Source organism: Dendrobates tinctorius, unplaced genomic scaffold, assembly GCF_039654945.1.
Source record: "Dendrobates tinctorius isolate UK_male_01 unplaced genomic scaffold, ASM3965494v1 ptg000017l, whole genome shotgun sequence".
NCBI classification, from domain to species: domain Eukaryota; kingdom Metazoa; phylum Chordata; class Amphibia; order Anura; family Dendrobatidae; genus Dendrobates; species Dendrobates tinctorius.
The window spans coordinates 15,767,503-15,791,217 of NW_027361685.1; the positions used below are offsets into that span (position 1 = coordinate 15,767,503).

The following is a 23,715-nucleotide window of genomic DNA, read 5'->3' on the forward strand; positions in this document are numbered from 1 at the left end:
TCCTGCCCCTTTCTGTGTCTCACATTCTGCCCCCTCCTAGAATCATAGAATCATAGAATCGTAGAGTTGGAAGGGACCTCCTGGGCCATCTGGTCCAACCCCCTGCTCAAAGCAGGATTCGCTAAATCATCCCAGTCAGATGTCTGTCCAGCCTCTGTTTGAAGACTTCCATTGAAGGAGAACTCACCACTTCTCGTGGCAGCCTGTTCCACTCATTGATCACTCTAACTGTTAAAAAGTTTTTTCTAATATCTAATCTGTGTCTCCTCCCATTCAGTTTCATCCCATTGCTTCTAGTCTTTCCTTGTGCAAATGAGAATAAAGTTGATCCTTCTACAGTGTGACAGCCCTTTAGATATTTATAGACAGCTATTAAGTCTCCTCTCAGTCTTCTCTTTTGCAAACTAAACATTCCCAAATCCTGCAACCTTTCCTCATAAGACAGGGTTTGCAGACCGGTCACCATTCTGGTCGCTCTTTTCTGAACTTGCTCCAGTTTGTTGATGTCTTTTTTAAAATGTGGTGCCCAAAACTGGACACAATATTCCAGATGAGGTCTGACCAAAGAGGAGTAGAGGGAAATAATGACTTCACGTGATCTAGACTGTATGCTTCTGTTAATACATCCTAGAATTGCATTTGCCTTTTTTGCTGCTGCATCACACTGTTGACTCATATTCAGTCTGTGATCTATTAGTATACCCAAGTCTTTTTCACATGTGCTGTCACTTAGCCCTATTCCTCCCATTCTGTATATGCTTTTTTCATTTTTATTGCCCAGATGTAGTACTTTGCATTTCTCCCTGTTAAAAACCATTCTGTTAGTTGCTGCCCACTTCTCCAGTTTATTTATATCTTTTTGAATCCTCTCTCTTCTCTAGTGTTAGCTATCCCTCCTAGCTTTGTGTCATCAGCAAATTTAATCAGTTTACCCTCAATTCCTTCATCTAAATCGTTGATAAAGATGTTGAACAATACAGGGCCCAGGACAGAGCCCTGTGGTACCCCACTTGAGACATTCTTCCAACTGGATGTGCAGCCATTTACGACCACTCTTTGGGTCCGATCACTAAGCCAGTTATGAATCCACCTAACAGTTGCCTTGTCCATTCCATACTTAGTCATTTTTTCAATAAGGATTGTATGAGAGACTTTGTCAAATGCTTTGCTGAAGTCAAGATATACTATACAGCATTTCCTTGATCCACCCAATCAGTGATTCCGTCATAGAAGGAAATTAAGTTAGTCTGACATGACTTATTAGTTACAAACCCATGCTGACTCTGTTTAATCACCACATTCTTATCCAGGTACTGACATACATGTTGTTTAATAATTTGTTCAAAGATCTTTCCTGGTATAGAAGTCAGACTCACCGGCCTATAGTTGCCTGGGTCCACCTTCTTCCCCTTTTTGAAGATAGGAGCAACATTTGCTCTTCTCCAGTCTTCTGGCACTTCTCCTGTTCTCCAAGAATTTTCAAAGATTATGGAGAGGGGTTCAAAAATTTCTTCTGCTATCCCCTTCAGTACTCTGGGGTGTAATTCATCTGGACCTGGAGACTTGAATTCATTTAGGTTAGCTAAGTGTTTCCTCACTATCTTTCTGCTTATAGATATCCTGGATTCTTCTGGATTCCTGTGTCTCAATGTCACATTCTGCCTCATGCCTCACATTCTGCCCCCTCCTGTGTCTCACTGTCACATTCTGCCCCCTTGTCCATTCTGCCCCCTCCTGTGTCTCACTGTCACATTATACCCCCTCCTGTGTCTTACTGTCACATTCTGCCCCTGTGCCTCATATTCTGCCCCCTCCTTGCACAAGGAAAGACTAGAAGCAATGGGATGAAACAATGGGAGGAGACACAGATTAGATATTAGAAAAAACTTTTTGACAGAGTGATCAATGAGTGGAACAAGCTGCCACGAGAAGTGGTGAGTTCTCCTTCAATGGATGTCTTCAAACAGAGGCTGGACAGACATCTGACTGGGATGATTTAGCGAATCCTGCTTTGAGCAGGGGGTTGGACCAGATGGCCCAGGAGGTCCCTTCCAACTCTACGATTCTATGATTCTATGATTCTATGATTCTATGTCTCACTGTCACATTCTGCCCCATGTCCATTCTGCCCCCTCCTGTGTCTCAGTCACATTCTGCCCCCTCCTGTGTCTTACTGTCACATTCTGCCCCTGTGCCTCACATTCTGCCCCCTACTTTGTCTCACTGTCACATTCTGCCCCGTATCCATTCTGCCCCATCCTGTGTCTCACAGTCACATTCTTCCCCGCATCCATTCTGCCTCCTCCTTTGTCTCACTGTCACATTCTGCCCCGTATCCATTCTGCCCCCTCCTGTGTCTCACTGTCACATTCTGCCCCCGTGTCTCACATTCTGCCCCCATGTCTCACATTCTGCCCCTCCTGTGTCTCACTGTCACATTCTTCCCCATGTCAATTCTGCCCCTCCTTTGTCTCAATGTCACATTCTGCCCCATATCCATTCTGCCCCCCTCCTGTGTCTCACTGTCATAATCTGCCCCCATGTCTCACATTCTGCCCCGTGTCCATTCTGCCCCCATGTCTCACATTCTGCCCCATGTCCATTCTGCCCCCATGTCTTACATTCTGCCCCCATGTCTCACATACTGCCCTCTTGTCTCGAATTCTGTCCCGCGTCTCACATTCTGCCCCATGTCTCACACTCTGCCCCATGTCTTGCATTCTGCCCCCATGTCTTGCATTCTGCCCCCATGTCTCGCATTCTGCCCCATGTCTTGCATTCTGCCCCCATGTCTCACATTCTGCCCCATGTCCATTCTGCTTCCATGTCTTGCATTCTGACCCCATGTCTTGCATTCTGCCCCCGTGTCTCACATTCTGACCCATGTCTTGCATTCTGCCCCCATGTCTCGCATTCTGCCCCCATGTCTCGCATTCTGCCCCCGTGTCTCACAGTCTGCCCCGGCCCCCCCCAGATTGCCGCTTTCAATTAAAAAATAAAAAGTCCTTCTTACCTGCCCGCACTCCTGCGGCAAAGCCCCCTCCACGCAGCTGAAGCAGGCACTCACCATGCGCGCTGCGGCTGATGTCAGCTGCCAGCCTCCAATTGGCTGGCGACTGTGAACTATTGACGTGCGGGCCTGGTTTAGCCTGCCGGTAAGGCCCGGTGAACAGATGAGACGGGGCCCGATGTGGGCACCCTCTGCCCACCAGGCCCCATATGCCAGTCAGGGCAGTAATGCCCTGATGGCAGCCCTGATGACAGCTAGAAGAAATAAAACCCTGAAAGATTTTCTAGTTAATATCCATTGTGTGCCGAAATCCCATGAACTTTTTAAGGCGGGGAGAAAAAAATGTGGAGGTAACCCTTGCGGTGACTGCGACGCCTGTAAGAACGTACTGCGCGCCTCATCCTTTACACCATCAGATGGCCTTAGAGAGTACAAAATATTAATATTATTATTATTTATATAGCACCATTGATTCCACAGTGCTGTACATGAGAAGGGGTTACAGATAAAAGATTATATCACATGTCACACAACGCACGTAGTATATCATGTAAGATGGTCTATATTGGATTCACATCTCACGAACTGCGTGTCAGGACTCGAGAACATGTGAGGGACATCATGTCCACGCAAAATGCCGAGGATACAGGTACTCTAAACAATCCTCATTCACTTCAAATTGTACCATAAATGTACAATGAAGGTCAAGGGTATTGACAGAGTTTATACCAGAATAAGGGGTGGAGATATCAGTCACCAGTTGGCGCAAAGGGAATGTAGGTGGATTACAGTCCTTCAAAGGAAATGTAGGGGGATTACAGACCTTCAAAGGGAATGTAGGGGGATTACAGTCCTTCAAAGGGAATGTAGGTGGCTTACAGTCCTTCAAAGGGAACGTAGGTGGATTACAGTCTTTCATAGAATCGTAGAGTTGGAAGGGATTTCCTGAGCCATCTGGTCCAACCCCCTGCTCAAAGCAGGATTCGCTAAATCATCCCAGACAGATGTCTGTCCAGCCTCTGTTTGAAGACTTCTATTGAAGGAGAACTCACCACCTCTCGTGGCAGTCTGTTCCACTCATTGATCACTCTAACTGTCAAAGTTTTTTATAATATATAATCTGTGTCTCCTCCCATTCAGTTTCATCCCATTGCTTCAAAGGGAATGTAGGTGGATTACAGTCCTTTAAAGGGAATGTAGGTGGATTACAGTCTTACAAAAGGAATGTAGTTGGATTACAGTCCTTCAAAGGGAATGTAGGTGGATTACAGTCCTTCAAAAGGATTGTGGATGGATTACAGTCCTTCAAAGTCCTTCATAGGGAATGTAGGTGTATTTCAGTCCTTCAAAGGGAATATAGGTGGATTTCAGTCCTTCAAAGGGAATGTAGGTGGATTACAGTCCTTCATAGGGAATGTAGGTGGATTTCAGTCCTTCAAAGGGAATATAGGTGGATTACAGTCCTTCAAAGGGAATATAGGTGGATTACAGTCCATCATAGGGAATGTAGGTGGATTACAGTCTATCAAAGAATCATAGAATCGTAGAGTTGGAAGGGATCTCCTGGGCCATCTGGTCCAACCCCCTGCTCAAAGCAGGATTCGCTAAATCATCCCAGACAGATGTCTGTCCAGCCTCTGTTTGAAGACTTTTATTGAAAGAGAACTCACCACCTCTCGTGGCAGTCTGTTCCACTCATTGATCACTCTAACTGTCAAAAAGTTTTTTCTAATATCTAATCTGTGTCTCCTCCCATTCAATTTCATCCCATTGCTTCAAAGGGAATGCAGAAGGATTATAGTCCTTAAAAATGAACGTAGGTGGATTACAGTCCTTTAAAGGGAATGTAGGTGGATTACAGTCATACAAAGGGAATGTAGGTGGATTACAGTCCTTCAAAGTCCTTCATAGGGAATGTAGGTGGATTACAGTCCTTCATAGGGAACGTAGGTGGATTACAGTCCTTCATAGGGAATGTAGGTGGATTTCAGTCCTTCAAAGGGAAAGAAGGTGGATTACTGTCCTTCAAAGGGAATGTAGGTGAATTACAGTCCTTCATAGGGAATGTAGGTGGATTACAGTCCTTCATAAGGAATGTAGATGGATTTCAGTCCTTCAATGGGAATGTAGGTGGATTACTGTCCTTCAAAGGGAATATAGATGGATTACTGTCCTTCAAAGGGAATATAGGTGGATTACAGTCCTTCAAAGGGAATGTAGGTGGATTACAGTCCTTCAAAGGGAATATAGGTGGTTTACAGTCCTTCAAAGGGAATATAGGTGGATTACAGTCCTTCAAAGGGAATGTAGGTGGATTACAGTCCTTCAAAGGGAATATAGGTGGTTTACAGTCCTTCATAGGGAATATAGGTGGATTTCAGTCCTTCAAAGGGAATGTAGGTGGATTGCAGTCCTTCAAAGGGAATATAGGTGGATTTCAGTCCTTCAAAGGGAATATAGGTGGATTACAGTCCTTCAAAGGGAATGTAGGTGGATTACAGTCCTTCAAAGGGAATGTAGGTGGATTACAGTCCTTCAAAGGGAATATAGGTGAATTACAGTCCTTCAAATGGAATGTAGGTGGATTACAGTCCTTCAAAGGGAATATAGGTGGTCTACAGTCCTTCAAAGGGAATATAGGTGGATTACAGTCCTTCAAAGGGAATATAGGTGGATTACAGTCCATCATAGGGAATGTAGGTGGATTACAGTCTTTCAAAGAATCATAGAATCATAGCATTGGAAGGGATCTCCTGGGCCATCTGGTCCAACCCCCTGCTCAAAGCAGGATTCGCTAAATCATCCCAGACAGATGTCTGTCCAGCCTCTGTTTGAAGACTTTTATTGAAAGAGAACTCACCACCTCTCGTGGCAGTCTGTTCCACTCATTGATCACTCTAACTGTCAAAAAGTTTTTTCTAATATCTAATCTGTGTCTCCTCCCATTCAATTTCATCCCATTGTTCCAAAGGGAATGCAGGGGGATTATAGTCCTTCAAAAAGAGCGTAGGTGGATTACAGTCCTTTAAAGGGAATGTAGGTGGATTACAGTCATACAAAGGGAATGTAGGTGGATTACAGTCTATCAAAGAATCATAGAATCGTAGAGTTGGAAGGGATCTCCTGGGCCATCTGGTCCAACCCCCTGCTCAAAGCAGGATTCGCTAAATCATCCCAGACAGATGTCTGTCCAGCCTCTGTTTGAAGACTTTTATTGAAAGAGAACTCACCACCTCTCGTGGCAGTCTGTTCCACTCATTGATCACTCTAACTGTCAAAAAGTTTTTTCTAATATCTAATCTGTGTCTCCTCCCATTCAATTTCATCCCATTGCTTCAAAGGGAATGCAGAAGGATTATAGTCCTTAAAAATGAACGTAGGTGGATTACAGTCCTTTAAAGGGAATGTAGGTGGATTACAGTCATACAAAGGGAATGTAGGTGGATTACAGTCCTTCAAAGTCCTTCATAGGGAATGTAGGTGGATTACAGTCCTTCATAGGGAACGTAGGTGGATTACAGTCCTTCATAGGGAATGTAGGTGGATTTCAGTCCTTCAAAGGGAAAGAAGGTGGATTACTGTCCTTCAAAGGGAATGTAGGTGAATGACAGTCCTTCATAGGGAATGTAGGTGGATTACAGTCCTTCATAAGGAATGTAGATGGATTTCAGTCCTTCAATGGGAATATAGGTGGATTACAGTCCTTCAAAGGGAATGTAGGTGGATTACAGTCCTTCAAAGGGAATATAGGTGGTTTACAGTCCTTCAAAGGGAATATAGGTGGATTACAGTCCTTCAAAGGGAATGTAGGTGGATTACAGTCCTTCAAAGGGAATATAGGTGGTTTACAGTCCTTCATAGGGAATATAGGTGGATTTCAGTCCTTCAAAGGGAATGTAGGTGGATTGCAGTCCTTCAAAGGGAATATAGGTGGATTTCAGTCCTTCAAAGGGAATATAGGTGGATTACAGTCCTTCAAAGGGAATGTAGGTGGATTACAGTCCTTCAAAGGGAATGTAGGTGGATTAGAGTCCTTCAAAGGGAATGCAATGTAGGCGAGTTACAGTCCTTCCAAAGGAATGTAGGTGGAATACAGTCATTCAAAGGTAATGTAGGTGGACTACAGTCCTTCATAGGGTACGTAGGTGGATTACAGTCCTTCATATGGAATATAGGTGGATTACAGTCCTTCATAGAGAATATAGGTGGATTACAGTCCTTCATAGGGAATGTAGGTGGATTACAGTCCTTCAAAGGGAATGTAAGTGAATCACAGTCCATCAAAGGTAATGTAGGTGGACTACAGTCCTTCATAGGGTACGTAGGTGAATTACAGTCCTTCATATGGAATATAGGTGGATTACAGTCCTTCATAGGGAATGTAGGTGGATTACAGTCCTTCAAAGGGAATGTAGGTGGATTACAGTCCTTCATAGGGAATGTAAGTGAATCACAGTCCATCAAAGAGAATGTCGGTGGATTACAGTGCTTCATAGGGAATTTAGGTGGATTGCAGTCCTTGAAACCATGCAGAAAAGGATTTCCAGTTTGTCAAGGAGCGCTTCCAGCTGATTCATTAATTACTCCGAATATTTCAAGGAATATCCAGTTTATTGTTAGACATACAACGCGTTTCGGCTATACATAAATTTAGCCTTCATCACCCTCTCACCCTTGTCTCGTAGACTCCATTGTCTTCAAAGACGATATTGATTTAGTCCTTGATACCATGACACCATCAGGTTTAAATGAACATTTGAGTTTTGTCCCATATTTCTAAATATGTTGTCTCTTATTTAGATTTTAATTTGTGTTTATTTCCATTAAATGTTATTTGTTTCTAACCCCTGATGATTCCTGAATCCCTTGGTGATATATTACATCATATATGGCATCATTATATCAATGATCGCATCAGAAAATGATCCTTTTGGTGGATAGGATCCTCCATCCACAACCTTGTGCTGCCGAGATGACAATCTATAGTTGGTATTTGCAATACAATTTTCTTCTTGGACTTGCTTTTCAAATGTGGGAATGAACTATGAAGCATTTGCTTGTTGTGGGGTAGCGTTCCCTTTACCCGCACATTATGATCTTATTAGTCACTATATTTGATCATAATAATAAAAAATGTTTTCCACTTGTAGACTCAGTGCATTAGGATTGAAACGGAACTCTGTCACTACTGATTAGCACTTTTAGGGGCAGCTATTAATTCACATTTACTTATTATATCTAGACATTATCGGGTTTGTCTCTCATCTAGTTCCTTTTTCATGTTTTTATTGAATTGATAAATAGGTACACTGTCACTTTAACTTGCACATAGCACTTTATACAGGTTCCGCTTCATAATTCATATTTAATCATTCTTATTTATGCAATATAGGTCTTATTGGCTGCTATGTATAGCAGTATTTGGTGACTGTATTCCTGCCCTTTCATTAGCCCACAATAAACATGGTAACAGGTTAGTGCACATGCCTGATGTGCAGTGAGACTAGAAACATTGCTGACGGCATCATTCATATGATACGGTGAGGTTATGTGACATCACAGGGGATTTCCTCTTACATGTTGAAGCCTCAAAGATGCACCATGACAGCTCTCATCATGAAAGCCTATGAGCTTGATCAAGACAAATCCTGGGCTCCTCACATCTGTTGATCTTACAGGTTGGATGAGAGGTTCTCATAAGTCAGTGCCAGGAACAGAAGGATCACGTGACTGTTACTTCTGTCTAACCAATGTCCCAGGTTTTCCTACAAAAGAACAAGAAGTCCATGGAATATCCTAATCTGCCTTCAGCTATGAGACCAGTGCCACATGATGACCCTCGTCCAGTAGCAAAGCCTCTAGAGACAAGGAGCCTAGTGGAGGCATCCAATGAAGATGTTGCTGTCCATGGGTCAGCGATGGGGAACAATGCTGATTCAGACATTGAGCCATGTATGTCTGGTGAGCCTCATCTTATATCACAGCCAGAACTTAATGACTTGTTCCAGAACTTATGTTTGCCAAAACCAAATGCAGTTACTGGCTTCAAGACTTCAAGGATGGCATTTGCTGTCACCCGCTACAAAAGTTTCTGTCTTTCGAAGCCGCTAAGATGTCATAACACAGTTTTTAGAACTGGTTGACAACCTGAGCTTTTGCACCGACATTGGTGGGTTGTTTGCAGCTTTGGATTGCTCGCATGAGTCAAGACAGTGGTGTCTCCTAATTGACTCATCAGTGTAAAGACTCCAGGCTGTCTTGTTACACAATGGTAATGTTCACCGTCCAATACCAATACTAATCAATAATTCAATATTCAAATGTTCCCAAGAATAACCGACGCTGAGATTAAGGAAGGCATTTTTGTTGGTCCACAAATCTGACACATCATGAATGACAAGCAATTCAAGGAGCTGCTGGCGGGGAATGAGAAAATTGCTTGGAAATCATTCAAGGATGATTCCCAGAATATTTTTCTCAACAACCCAACCCCAAATTACATCAAACTGTCATCAACCTTCTGGAAGCTTACAAAGCGATGAAGTGCAACATGTCATTGAACATTCATTTCTTGCATTCACATTTGGAATTCTTCCCTGTAAATCTTGGTGCCATTAGTAATGACCATGGCGAATGGTTTCCCAAAGATATTGCTACTATGAAAAAGCGTTATCAAGTGTCCTGGACTCCATCAATGCTGGCTGACTATTGCCGGACACTAATACGGGACGCACCAGACGGTGACTACAAATGACCTAATGCTTCATAATCCGTAAAACGTCATCTCATGTTTCACAACGTTTCTAAGTAACATAGTAACATAGTTTTGAAGGCTGAAGGAAGACCTTATGTCCATCTAGTTCAGCCTATTTTTAGTGCAGCTGTTCTGCATTGTTGATCCAGGGGAAGGCAAAAAACCCACAGAGTAGAAGCCAATTTTCTCCATAGGGAAAAAAATTCCTTCCCCTAAGCTGGGTCAACCATCTACCTATAATATTCTGTTATTCGTAACCTTCTATACTGTTACTCACAAGAAAAGCCTCCATTCCTTTCTTAAATTCATTCAGTGAGTTGGCCATCACCACTTCCTCAGTAAGAGAATTCCAGAGCCTCACTGCTCTTACCGTGAAGAACCCTCTTCTATGCTGGTGCAGAAATTGTCTTTCCTCCAAACGAAGAGAATGCCCCCTTGTTCTTGTCACAGTCCTTGGTACAAACAGTTCATTGGAGAGATCTCTGTATTGCCCTCTGATATACTTGTACATATATATTAGGTCTCCCCTAAGTCTTCTCTTTTCTAGAATAAATAGACCTAATTTTGATAACCTTTCTGGGTATTGTAGTGAACCAACCCCATTTATCATTTTAGCAGCCCGCCTTTGAACCCTTTCAAGTTCAGTAAAGTGATGCAGACGATCTGAAATTATATTTCTGCTGGGCTCTAATGGGTTTATTATAATCACGTCACATTTTCAAGGAAGCAAAACTTTGGAAAAAATGTGTTGCCCAGTGTAACATGGAGATTTGTCATTTCCTAATGATATCATTGCATTACATATTTAGGATTGGTACAATCTAATATATTATATTTATTCAGATTTTTTTATTCAGATTTTAGGAACAAATGTGCTGGCAAATCCTGATAATGGAAAATCGTAGCCCCCGGAGATCCATGAGTCTGTCAGTGTGAGTATCACAGATGGAGATGTCTGTGTGTAATGACTCTATAGAATAGGTGACTCTCACTTTTTGTATTGAAGAACTGAAATCAATTCCCTTTTGATGATCTTCTAATGATGTGAGAGGCTCCTGTATAGAGACTCTCCTTTTTTCCATGATCGGGGCTCTTGTTTAGGAATCTAATGTACGGAGTGTGACCTGGTCAATTTCTTATGGACTAATATGTAGACTCATTTTATAGTACTGACCTAGAAAACAAGGATTCTGAAATCTCAGCGTTTTTTTAAATCAGTGGTTTGTCAAGTGTTTCAGGAGTTTTGCAGCAAATTTTACTTATTCAAGTGAATTAAAAAATGCATGTAAAAGCACAGCAAATACTTGTATTCAGCATGGGAAAAAAACAGACAGAGCCAGAAAACAGTCACATGCCATACGGACCATCAGAGTGACAAAGTGATGCTAGCCAATTGTGACATCACTGGCGATGCTAGCCCATTATGACATCACTGGTGATGCTAGCCCATTATGACATCACTGGTGATGCTAGCCCATTATGATATCACTGGTGATGCTAGCCTATTATGACATCACAGGTGATGCTAGCCCATTGTGACATCACTGGCGATGCTAGCCCATTATGACATCACAGGTGATGCTAGCCCATTGTGACATCACTGGCGATGCTAGCCCATTATGACATCACTGGTGATGCTAGCCCATTGTGATATCACTGGTGATGCTAGCCCATTGTGATATCACTGGTGATGCTAGCCCATTATGACATCACTGGTGATGCTAGCCCATTATGATATCACTGGTGATGCTAGCCCATTATGATATCACTGGTGATGCTAGCCCATTATGACATCACTAGTGATGCTAGCCCATTATGACATCACAGGTGATTCTTGGCCATTGTGACATCACAGCTCAGTCCCTACTTATAGAATGTTCACAGGGTCACTGGTGCCATTTATGGTTCTATAGTGACTGAGAGCGTTTGCAATTTTTCACTATGTCTGGATTATGTCTGAGCGATTTTCAGGTAGATGCTCTGTTGGAGACTCTTACCAACAATCTCCCTAACACTGAGCTTCTACCACCCGATGGCGTCCTCTGCTTCACTCACCGGCTGGTGGTGGAGCTAGTCAATGACTGCCTGACCAAAAACAATGAAGATAAACTAACATCAGAGTATCTGACGGATTTAAGTCACAACATCAGAACATTACTACAGCAGGTAAGTGGCGGACACTCGGCACAAATCTTCTCCATAGTCATAGATAATAATGGTGGGAGAGAAGCTTCTTCTTTCCTTCCATATAAAACACAACGAGTCCCTAGATATGGAGTCGTTGTATCTGCAGAGAGGAGCAGAGGACAAATACAATGGCCGCCTCCATTGTTTCCTTTCTTATCTCTGATTTTTTCTTTTTGCGTCTTTTCTTCTTTATAGGCTGAAAATAGATCTCAATATGGAGATTTGGCTTTTGTTAAGGAACTGGCCGAAGAAGTCCTGCATGTATTAGAAGGTCCGGCCTGCTCGCCGGAACGCCCGGTAAGGAGCCATCATCTTCTCTATCACACGTCCTTGTTTTCTGATCTTCTCCAGATCACCAATCAGATATCAGAAGATCTGGTGTCACATAATCCACATAAGTGAGAGACGTTTCTAAGAAAAGTTCTCATGATGGCGCGTGATTTGTAGAGTTACAGTTGGTGCATCAGTAAATGTTGGTTTACTCCTTCCTGATTCATGTATTTGGTGATTTAGTGAAATCTTCCACATATTAATTAACTGTATTATATCTATCAGGAAACACCAGAAGGCGACGACGAATATGGGGCGACTGTGACCACGGAAACCCCTGACTCTAATAGGAGTCAGCCGAAGCTGAGCAGCGATCTGATCACAGGTGAACCGATCACATAACCTCCTACAAGGAATCTCCAGATATTACACAGCAGGGAATAATGGCAGATCACTCTCTACTCCATGTAATGGGACCTGTCAGCACATGTTACATATAGGAGTGGTGGGATGACGGTGTAGGACGTTCCCCTATTATATACAGATATTACACAGCAGGGAATAATGGCAGATCACTCTCTACTCCATGTAATGGGACCTGTCAGCACATGTTACATATAGGAGTGGTGGGATGACGGTGTAGGACGTTCCCCTATTATATACAGATATTACACAGCAGGGAATAATGGCAGATCACTCTCTACTCCATGTAATGGGACCTGTCAGCACATATTACATATAGGAGTGGTGGGATGACGGTGTAGGACGTTCCCCCTATTATATCCAGATATTACACAGCAGGGAATAATGGCAGATCACTCTCTACTCCATGTAATGGACCTGTCAGCACATATTACATATAGGAGTGGTGGGATGACGGTGTAGGACGTTCCCCTATTATATCCAGATATTACACAGCAGGGAATAATGGCAGATCACTCTCTACTCCATGTAATGGAACCTGTCAGCACATATTACATATAGGAGTGGTGGGATGACGGTGTAGGACGTTCCCCTATTATATCCAGATATTACACAGCAGGGAATAATGGCAGATCACTCTCTACTCCATGGAATGGGACCTGTCAGCACATGTTACATATAGGAGTGGTGGGATGACGGTGTAGGATGTTCCCCTATTATATACAGATATTACACAGCAGGGAATAATGACAGATCACTCCCTACTCCATGTAATGGACCTGTCAGCACATGTTACATATAGGAGTGGTGGGATGACGGTGTAGGACGTTCCCCTATTATATACAGATATTACACAGCAGGGAATAATGGCAGATCACTCTCTACTCCATGGAATGGGACCTGTCAGCACATGTTACATATAGGAGTGTGCAGCGAGGGTGGGGGTCCTCATTCATGTGATGATTGGGGGTCCGCCACCACTTACCTTACATTAATCTATGGATGCACCATACGTCCGTATTATTCCCGTTTACAGACGTCTTGTTATTTCTCCCTTATGTTGCAGTATTATGTATGTAGGATTGATATCGACTAATATATTTTATTTCTTCATCACTTTATCACTATTTTAGTACCATCAGCGCTGGCGAATCCCAACAGTGGAATCTGTGGGATCCCGGAGATCCAAGAATCTGCCGGTGTAAGTATTATAGAGCCATAGGGGTGTCTGTGTATCACCAGATCATGGGGTGTGAGTGACCCGTCCAGTATTATCCCCATATAACCATGGGACGGCTCTGTTCTAAGCGTAGATGACTCTATGGTGTTAGAGAATAGTATTTATAGTAAATGGAATCTGTCACCAGGTTTATGCTGCTGACAGATTCATCCTGAGATGTTTTCCTGCAGCTTCTAGATCTTAGTATTATTTCTTATTCTTTTTTAGGACTTGATAAAATCATTGATCCCGGCAGGAGAACCGCGTATGAGCGACTATGAAACATCTAAACTGATCGGCAGAGGAGGTTTTGGGTGAGATTTCTGTTCCCATAATCCCCATTTCTCAGGGTTCCCTATGACAATGCTTCGGCCTCTGTGCTCTGCCAGTCAGTGTTGTCATAGGGAAACGATTGGAGTCCACATCTCCAGGTCACTATTCAGCTCAGTTATATACAGCTGAGCGAACTGTTCTGTAACCAATCAGTCTGTAAGGAAAGGGATGATATAATAGACGACACTCCCCGGTCCTAGACCTCCTCTGCTCTTCTGCTTCCGCCTACACCAGTTTCCCTGTCCTCCGCATCGATCTTAGGTTTTTTGGGGCCCCATTATGGAGCTGATAAGAGTAATTGGTTGCACACGGTCACGTGAGGGGTGACACGATACTGACGGTAATGACATCTGCACCCCCACCCTCCACCATAACCATGTGAGTCCGATCACCGGCCCCAGCAGCAGAAGGAAGAACAGCCAAAGACCGGCACAGAGGACGGAGCACTGCAATGATGGATGGGCAGGGACGAGGACAAGTGGGTCTAATGTGTTTAATTAAATTTTAACCTCTTCCTGCCCCTCCATTTATTCTGCCTCGGGCTGTGGAGAAAGCCAAAAACCAACTTCTTACGACTATTGGAGCATTTTCAATTTTATCCAATTTTTATTTTTACTGAATCCTATCTATTGGTGGGTTATAGGGAATCTGCCCAAGATGAATTTCAGTAGATTCTCTCATCTACAATGTGACCTGGTGAGGGCAGACGTGGCGTGGTGCAGACCTCCCATCATCTATGGAGTGTTATTTCATGGGTTCTAGATGTGGATTTCTAGCTGGTATTAAACATTAGTATAAAAGATCATGGAATGACTTGTGTATATAGACTGTTAATAAGGCTTTATTATAAACCATGGATTCTCCTTCTCTTCAGGGCCGTCTACCTAGTGCGCCACAAAGAATCACAACAGACCTTTGCCATGAAGAAAGTGACCAAGAGGAGCCTGAAAACTCCTATTAGAGTGGACATGGCCTTTCTGGAGCGGGACATCCTAACATTCGCAGACTGTCCCTTTGTGGCCTCCATGCTCTGCTCTTTCCCTACGAGATCTGACCTGTGTATGGTCATGGAGTATGTAGGAGGTAGGACCCACACCTTGTGTTATATTCAGCCCATGTCTGCTGACATCTTATCACCTCTCACATCATTAAGACTTATCCCCATGGACGGTTACATCCCCACAGAGCATTTACTATAGGTTATCTCTTACCATGGTGCCCGGAAAGTCATTGATGTGTGGGATCTCCCTGTCGGTCCGCACTGAGCACGTCAATATCTCCAGCTGTAGACGAGATGTGACATCACTTTATGTCATTAGTTACTTGGACAACAATTTCATCATGACCTCAGACTAATATTCTGTACATTCTGTGCTTATATATTTTCTCCTGCCCCAATGTTTCTGCTCACTTCTCTTTATAGATCATGGTGTTCTGCTATATAAACCCCTCACCGGTCATATTTCCTTTCTTCTATAGGTGGAGACTGTCGGACCCTTCTAAACATGATGGGTCATTTCCCTGTCCCGTTGGCCCGCTTGTACTTTGCAGAAGCGGTCCTTGGTGTGGAATACCTGCATAGTTACGGTGTGGTGCACAGAGACCTGAAGCCGGAGAAGTAAGTGCATACCTGTAGTATAACAAAGGGGGGAAGTTATCCCTTATCATCTCACGGACAATAAAGCTAAAATCATCTTCTCTTTCACAGCTTCCTGATAACATCTGCTGGACATATTAAAATTAGCGACTTTGGACTTTCAAAAGTTGGTGTCATGATACCACACACCAACATCTACAAGCAATCAGCAGAGGACATCTCCAGAGAGTTCCAGGATGAGGAGGTCAGCATTACACACAGGAACTTAGCTTGTTCTGTACAAATCTCATAACTCTATTTTCTCTTCCCCACATTCTTCATTTTTAGACAGCTTTTCCACTGATATTTTATCTTCTCTAATTCTGTTATTATGTCAAGAACTTGTCATAATAATCGTTTCATCGATTCTCATCTCTATCTTCTGTTGGTTTCCAGGTGTGCGGCACCCCGTGGTACACAGCCCCTGAGGTCATCCTGAAGAAAGGCTACGGAAGACCTATTGACTGGTGGTCAATGGGCATCATATTATATGAATTTGTCCACGGCTATACACCATTTGATGGGGATTTCCAAACTGGGCTGAATAAAAATATTGTCGGTGGTAAGTAGAATAATCCCATCATTGCTTTGCCTGGCTACATGGCTTTAGTTATTTCCTTTGCTTTACCTTATAGTCCAATACAGAGGATTTATTTTCTGTAACTTTCTATATAACAGGAGATATAATTTGGGATACTTATCAAGCTACTCTATCCGATGATCAGGACCCCATCACTCAGCTGCAGGACCTCATCACTCAGCTGCTCAGTATAAATCCTGTGGATAGCCTTCTGCAGGACCTCATCAGTCAGCTGCTCAGAGCAAATCCTGTGGATAGACTTGGGACAGGTAACAGATACAATAATATCAATGTTCACTTGTTACACCGATGACGTATCACTCATGTCCATGAGGATCATTACTTCTCTATCAGCTTCATCATTTATAGTTCTCCCTACTAAGATTTTCATTCTATTTCCTACATGTCTGCTCAGTTGTGTAATTAGTTCTAATTAAGATAAACTGTTCAGATATGAAGCTGTCTCTGACAATGTCCGAATCACTTTTGTTTTCCTTTATCCAGGAGGAGCTTTTGAGATCAGGGGTCATCCATTTCTTGTTGACTTAGACTTTGATTCCCTTCTAAGTCAAAAGCTAGTGTACGTTCCTCAGCTTGTGGACACCAGCTTATTTACCAGTAAGTAGAAGGAGCCATCATCTAGACTAAGTGTCTGTTTGTCTCGTCTTCCTTATTTTGTGACAATTGGTTCCCATTAATAAATGGTGACTCTATTATACTGACAATCTCTAATAACACTTCATTACCTATGTCTTGCAGACCTTTGGGATATGAAGAAACATCTGGTCTCAGAGGATGAGAAGGCCACAAGTGAGGACAATGAGAGCCTTGACTTTAAAAATTTTACATCATCTTCTGAAAGGCTTTTTAAAGTATGTGATTAATAAATCAAAAATATGTATAAAAAGACCTATGAAGGTAGACATACAATTATTTCATATCTTATTGCTTCCGCATGTAGCTCCTTACCACCGCTAACAGAATGAAGATTAATGAGAATCCCAAGTCTTCTCCAGATTGTACCCTAGAATCCAGCACAAATATCTCAGAAATGTGAGTAGATTATGGGGCTATTACTGGGATCTCTAGGCTGATTATGTGCACACCAAATATGGGACATAAATATCATAATATCAAATGCAACATCCACCATCCCATGGTTAGCAGTCAATGTGCTTTTGGCCTTAGTAATTGCTGGTGATAACAGCCTATGATCGAGGCCAGTCATGCATTTTTAGAACTGCCCACTCTGAAGGAGAGATGTATTATTATATGCCAAATATTCATGGTAGTTGTTTTCCACTCCACTCGATAAAAGTTAGTTTTGAGCAGAAGACCTTCCCCGCTATGGCAGTCATATGTCCTATTAGGCCTTATTGTCGGTGTTCTTATAGTGAGACAACCCCTTTTATAATGCGTTTACTTGTGATTTACATGTTTTTCTTCTTCCAAACAGGCAGAAAGAATCTGTTCCCTTATCTGATAGCGACAACGCTATTTGTTTCTTGCCATTCTTGTTCCAACTGTCAGGTATGTCCATGTCTACAGCACCTACAATGGGAATGTTGACTTCAAGGCTCCAATATTTCCACATGGTTTTTCTGTAATAGGTCTCTTAAGTTTTCCATGTTTCATGTATAAATGGTGACCATGTTATACTGACAACCTCTAATAACACTTCATTACCTATGTCTTCTAGATCATTCTGAGATGAAGAAACATCTGGACTCAGAGGATGAGGAGGATCCCGAGTCCCCTCCAGAGTGTGCACCAAAATCTAGCACAAATGTCTCAGAAAAGTAAGTAGCTTATGGGGTCATTACTGGGAGCTCATCACCAAATATAGGATATAAATACCATAATATCACATGCAGCATCCACCATCCCATGATTAGCGGTCATTGTGCATTTGGTCTTAGTAACTTCTTCTGATAACAGCCCATAATTGTGGATGGTTATGCATTTTTAGTGCTGCCCCCAACACTGTAGGAGAGATGTCAAATAATAAGCCAGATATTCTTGGTACTTGCTTTCTGCTCCACTCCATAAAAGTTAGTTTTGAGCAGAAGACCTTCCCCACTATGGCAGTCATATGTCCTATTAGGCCTTATAGTCGGTGTTCTTATAGTGAGACAACCCCTTTTATAATGCGTTTACTTGTGATTTACTTGTTTTTCTTCTTCCATACAGGCAGAAAGAATCTGTCCTCATATTTGATAGTGATGATTCTGCTTTTCTCTTGCCATCCTTGTCCCATCTATCAGGTATGTCCATGTCTACAGCACCAACAATGTGAATGTTGACTTCAAGGCTCAAATATCTCCACATGGTTTTTATGTTTTCCATGTTTCATGTATAAATGGTGACTATGTTATACTAACAACCTCTAATAACACTTCATTACCTATGTCTTGTAGATCATTCTGAGATAAAGAAACATCTGGACTTAGAGGATGAGGAGGATCCCGAGTCCCTTCCAGAGTGTGCACCAAAATCCAGCACAAACGTTTCAGAAAAGTAAGTAGCTTATGGGGTCATTACTGGGAGCTCATCACCAAATATAGGATATAAATACCATAATATCACATGCAGCATCCACCATCCCTTGGTTAGCGGTCATTGTGCATTTGGCATTAGTAACTTCTGGTGATAACAGCCCATAATTGTGGATGGTTATGCATTTTTAGTGCTGCCCCCCAACACTATAGGAGAGATGGCATATAATATGCCAGATATTCATGGTAGTTGTTTTCTGCTCTGCTCTATAAAAGTTAATTTTGAGCAGAAGACCTTCCCCACTATGGCAGTCATATGTCCTATTAGGCCTTATAGTCGGTGTTCTTATAGTGAGACAACCCCTTTTATAATGCGTTTACTTGTGATTTACTTGTTTTTCTTCTTCCATACAGGCAGAAAGAATCTGTCCTCATATTTGATAGTGATGATTCTGCTTTTCGCTTGCCATCCTTGTCCCATCTATCAGGTATGTCCATGTCTACAGCACCAACAATGTGAATGTTGACTTCAAGGCTCAAATATCTCCACATGGTTTTTATGTTTTCCATGTTTCATGTATAAATGGTGACTATGTTATACTGACAACCTCTAATAACACTTCATTACCTATGTCTTGTAGATCATTCTGAGATAAAGAAACATCTGGACTTAGAGGATGAGGAGGATCCCGAGTCCCCTCCAGAGTGTGCACCAAAATCCAGCACAAACGTTTCAGAAAAGTAAGTAGATTATGGGGTCATTACTGGGAGCTCATCACCAAATATAGGCCATAAATACCATAATATCACATGCAGCATCCACCATCCCTTGGTTAGCGGTCATTGTGCATTTGGCATTAGTAACTTCTGGTGATAACAGCCCATAATTGTGGATGGTTATGCATTTTTAGTGCTGCCCCCCAACACTGTAGGAGAGATGGCATATAATATGCCAGATATTCATGGTAGTTGTTTTCTGCTCTGCTCTATAAAAGTTAATTTTGAGCAGAAGACCTTCCCCACTATGGCAGTCATATGTCCTATTAGGCCTTATAGTCGGTGTTCTTATAGTGAGACAACCCCTTTTATAATGCGTTTACTTGTGATTTACTTGTTTTTCTTCTTCCATACAGGCAGAAAGAATCTGTCCTCATATTTGATAGTGACGATTCTGCTTTTCTCTTGCCATCCTTGTCCCAACTATCAGGTATGTCTATGTCTACAGCACCAACAATGTGAATGTTGACTTCAAGGCTCAAATATCTCCACATGGTTTTTATGTTTTCCATGTTTCATGTATAAATGGTGACTACGTTATACTGACAAACTCAAATAACACTTCATTACCTATGTCTTGTAGATCATTCTGAGATAAAGAAACATCTGGACTCAGAGGATGAGGAGGATCCCGAGTCCCCTCCAGAGTGTGCACCAAAATCCAACACAAACGTTTCAGAAAAGTAAGTAGATTATGGGGTCATTAGTGGGAGCTCATCACCAAATATAGGACATAAATACCAGAATATCACACGCAGCACCCACCATCCCATGGTTAGCGGTCATTGTGCATTTGGCTTCAGAAACCATTGGTGATAACAGCCCATATCTGCCGCCGGTCGTGCATTTTTCGTGCTGCCTACACTGTAGGAGAGATGTAGTATTACATGCCACACATTCTTAGGAGAAGGTAGCGTTGAGCAGAAGACCTTCCCTACTATGGCAGTCATATCTCCCATTAGGCCTTATAGTTGGTGTTCTGATAGACAACCCCTTTTATAATGTGTTTACTTGTGATTTATGAGTTTTTTTCTTCCTAACAGGCAGAAAGGATCTGTCCCCGTATCTGATGGAGACGACGACGCTATTACCATCTTACCATCCTCGTCCCCACTATCAGGTATGTCCATGTCTACAGCAAAAACAATGTGAATGTTGACTTCAAGGCTCCAATATCTCCACATGGTTTTTCTGTAATAGGTCTCCTTTGTTATTTATGTTGCCCATGGGCCCATACTGCATCTCTATTTCACTAATTTTGCACAGGAGCTTTTTCATGGATTCTGTGAGATGCGTTGTGGGATCCAATAACCTACATCATCATAAGGCGACATTGTCTCCTATAGTAGAATATCGCTCATCAGTGATGCACCACATGGCGGCACACAGGACGCTTACTGCTCTATATCAGTGACACATCTAATGCCCCTCAGATGGGATTATGTACATTATATAGGACTTATTCTGCCCTATTATGATATAATACCAGATTATCAGGACTATAGGAGACAGGACTAGAACAATCCTACTATATACAGGAGACAAAGCAGATCCCATTAGGATATGGCGTTACTGAGGTTTTATTTTTTACTTTCTGATCAGATTTTCCAGCTCAGACAGAAAGAATATCTGCAACAAATCTGAGTAATAAAGAAGAAAAATCAGAAAAAGGAAAAAAGGGGAAAAAGAGACGAGGTAAGTGTGAGAATCGGCTCCATGTTGTGTGATGTCAGTGAGAATCACTCATGTGGAGCAGATGTCATCTGTCAGTGATGGGATTATCACATGTATGATGGCTGACAATGACCCCTGACCTCTGTGTGATAATATTCCTCTGCCGTCCGGCCACAGTGACCGCACAGTAGGATCATGTCCGATGGCGTCCCATCACTTACATTATATTCACTTCTCTTCTCATAGGTTCCATCTTCCGCCGGATCTTATCATCCTGCCGGCGTGGATTATCCAGGGCTGCTCGAGTATTTGCTTGTTGTCACTGTTGCCCTAGAACATCTGAAAGACAGGAAACCTAAGCATCCAGCGCCCTGAAGCCCAGCAGATCCACCATCACTGCTGGGCACAAAAGCGGGACTAACTCCTAGCCGCGGTCTACGGACCAAACATTGGGCATGGGCAGGGCCTTGGGGGCAGATCCCAAGTGCGCTCAACCATGTGAAATTGGAATCATGGAAAAGTTGACAGTGATTTCTCATCTTTACAACAAAATTTACAAAACCATTTTTTTTAGCGACCACCTGTCCCTCTGATTTCCCTTTGAGGGGTTTCTATGGCAGAAAATACCCAAAAGTGACACCATTCTAAAAACTGCACCCCTCAAGGTGCTCTAAACTACATTCAAGAAGATTATTAACCCTTCAGGTGCTTCACAGGAACTAAAGCAACGTGGAAGGAAAAATGGACACTTTAATTTTTCCAACAAAAATGTTCTTTTAGCATCAATTTTTTCATTTTCACATGGGCAACAGGATAAAATGGTTCGCAAAATTTGTTGAGCAATTTCTCCTGAGTAAACCGATACCTCATATGTGGTCATAAACCACTGTTTGGGCGCACGGCAGGGCTCGGAAGGGAAGGAGCGCTATTTGACTTTTTGAATGGAAAATATGCTGGAATATTTAGCGGTTGCCATGTCGCGTTTGGAGAGCCCCTGTGTACCTAAACATTGGAGCTCCCCCTCAAGTGACCCCATTTTGGAAACTAGACCCCCAAGGAACTTATCCTGATGCATATGAGCACTTTGAACCCCCGGGTGCTTCACAAATTGATCCATAAAAATGGAAAAGTACTTTTTTTTCACAAAAATTTTCTGTCAGAGACACCGCAGTGAACTTGCTCACTGAGCCAGTGCGCGTGTCCTGAGTAAAGCGAACAGTGCTCAAAGATACCTGTGGAGCGGGCAGCAACCGAGTAGATGTGTACTTCACACCCGCAGGACCTGAAGCACGTGACTGCTAGGGGCGTGGCCTAAACTCCACAGAGCTAGGAGCTGCAAGACAATTCCTAGCAGAGTAACTGCGAGACAAAGTTACCAATGGGCATAGACAGTGAGAATAGTCAGGACGTAGCCAATGAGTCACACACAGATATAGCTGCAAGGTACCAGAGGGGCGAGCAGAGAGTAGTCAGGTCACAGGCAATGAGTCATACACAGATAGTTGCAAGGTACAAGAGGGGCGAGCAGAGAGTAGTCAAGTCACAGGCAATGAGTCATACACAGATAATAACGCAGTACAAAATCAACAGGCAAACTCACAACGGGAAACAGAATCGGATCAGAACCATATAAACAAGCTATAGCAACAAACAGGCACACGGGGGTCAGTACACTCGGCCAAAGGCAAAAGTATAAATGGCAGGGATTGAAGCTACCCAGAGGTTTATGAAGCTCTCCCAGAACCAGAAAGAGGCCACAATCATTAACCCCAAGTGTGCAGGTCAAAACCTGCACAGAGCTCCAGACATTAACCCCCGGTGTGCAGCTCAAAAACCTGCACTGGGATCATGACAGTACCCCCCTCTCAACGGGGGGCCTCTGGACCCCCAGGCTTCCCCGGGTACTTGGCATGAAACGCCTGAACCAGGCGATCTGTATGTACCGAGCGAGCAGGGACCCATGAGCGCTCTTCTGGTCCATATCCCTTCCAGTGGACCAGGTACTGCAAAGAGCGGCGCACTCGCCGAGAGTCCACAATATGTCCGACCTCATACTCCAATTGACCCTCCACCAGCACTGGAGGAACAACAGTCTCGAGTTCTCTTTGACAGATCCTGCTGGTTTCAACAGAGACTTATGGAACACATTAGATATTTTTAAGGAGGCGGGGAGACGCAACCTATATGCCACAGGGTTGACTATCTCCATAATCTCGTACGGACCAATGAACTTTGGTCCCAACTTAACTGATGGTACCTTTAAGTTGATGTTACGCGTGGAGAGCCAAACCTTCTCTCCCACCTGAAACATGTCTCCCGAGGCTCTCTTTTTGTCCGCAAAATATTTGTATCTCCCC

At 42.9% G+C, this 23,715-nt stretch overlaps 2 protein-coding genes and 2 long non-coding RNA genes across 4 annotated transcripts in view; all 4 read left to right on the forward strand.

Moving 5' to 3' along the window:
• Positions 1-12,600, forward strand: part of LOC141082308 (uncharacterized) — a 55,774-nt gene extending 43,174 nt beyond the window's left edge. The window contains exons 2-4 of the long non-coding RNA XR_012230497.1: positions 10,622-10,696; positions 12,147-12,248; positions 12,507-12,600. This is a non-coding gene — a long non-coding RNA (uncharacterized lncRNA). The remainder of the gene's footprint in view (positions 1-10,621; positions 10,697-12,146; positions 12,249-12,506) is intronic.
• Positions 1-23,715, forward strand: part of LOC141082310 (uncharacterized) — a 500,638-nt gene that overhangs the window by 299,225 nt on the left and 177,698 nt on the right. The gene's annotated exons all lie outside the window — the stretch shown is intronic.
• On the forward strand, positions 15,211-18,401 carry LOC141082365 (microtubule-associated serine/threonine-protein kinase 3-like). The gene is made up of 10 exons (XM_073566304.1): positions 15,211-15,279; positions 15,676-15,814; positions 15,905-16,037; positions 16,229-16,394; positions 16,511-16,681; positions 16,917-17,030; positions 17,172-17,284; positions 17,374-17,465; positions 17,869-17,942; positions 18,382-18,401. Exons 1-10 carry the CDS (start codon positions 15,222-15,224, stop codon positions 18,399-18,401), a joined length of 1,080 nt encoding a protein of 359 aa, XP_073422405.1. The 5' UTR covers positions 15,211-15,221.
• LOC141082309 (uncharacterized) lies at positions 20,041-22,189 on the forward strand. The gene is made up of 5 exons (XR_012230498.1): positions 20,041-20,114; positions 20,268-20,367; positions 20,728-20,804; positions 21,287-21,379; positions 21,605-22,189. It is a non-coding gene; the product is annotated as an uncharacterized lncRNA (long non-coding RNA).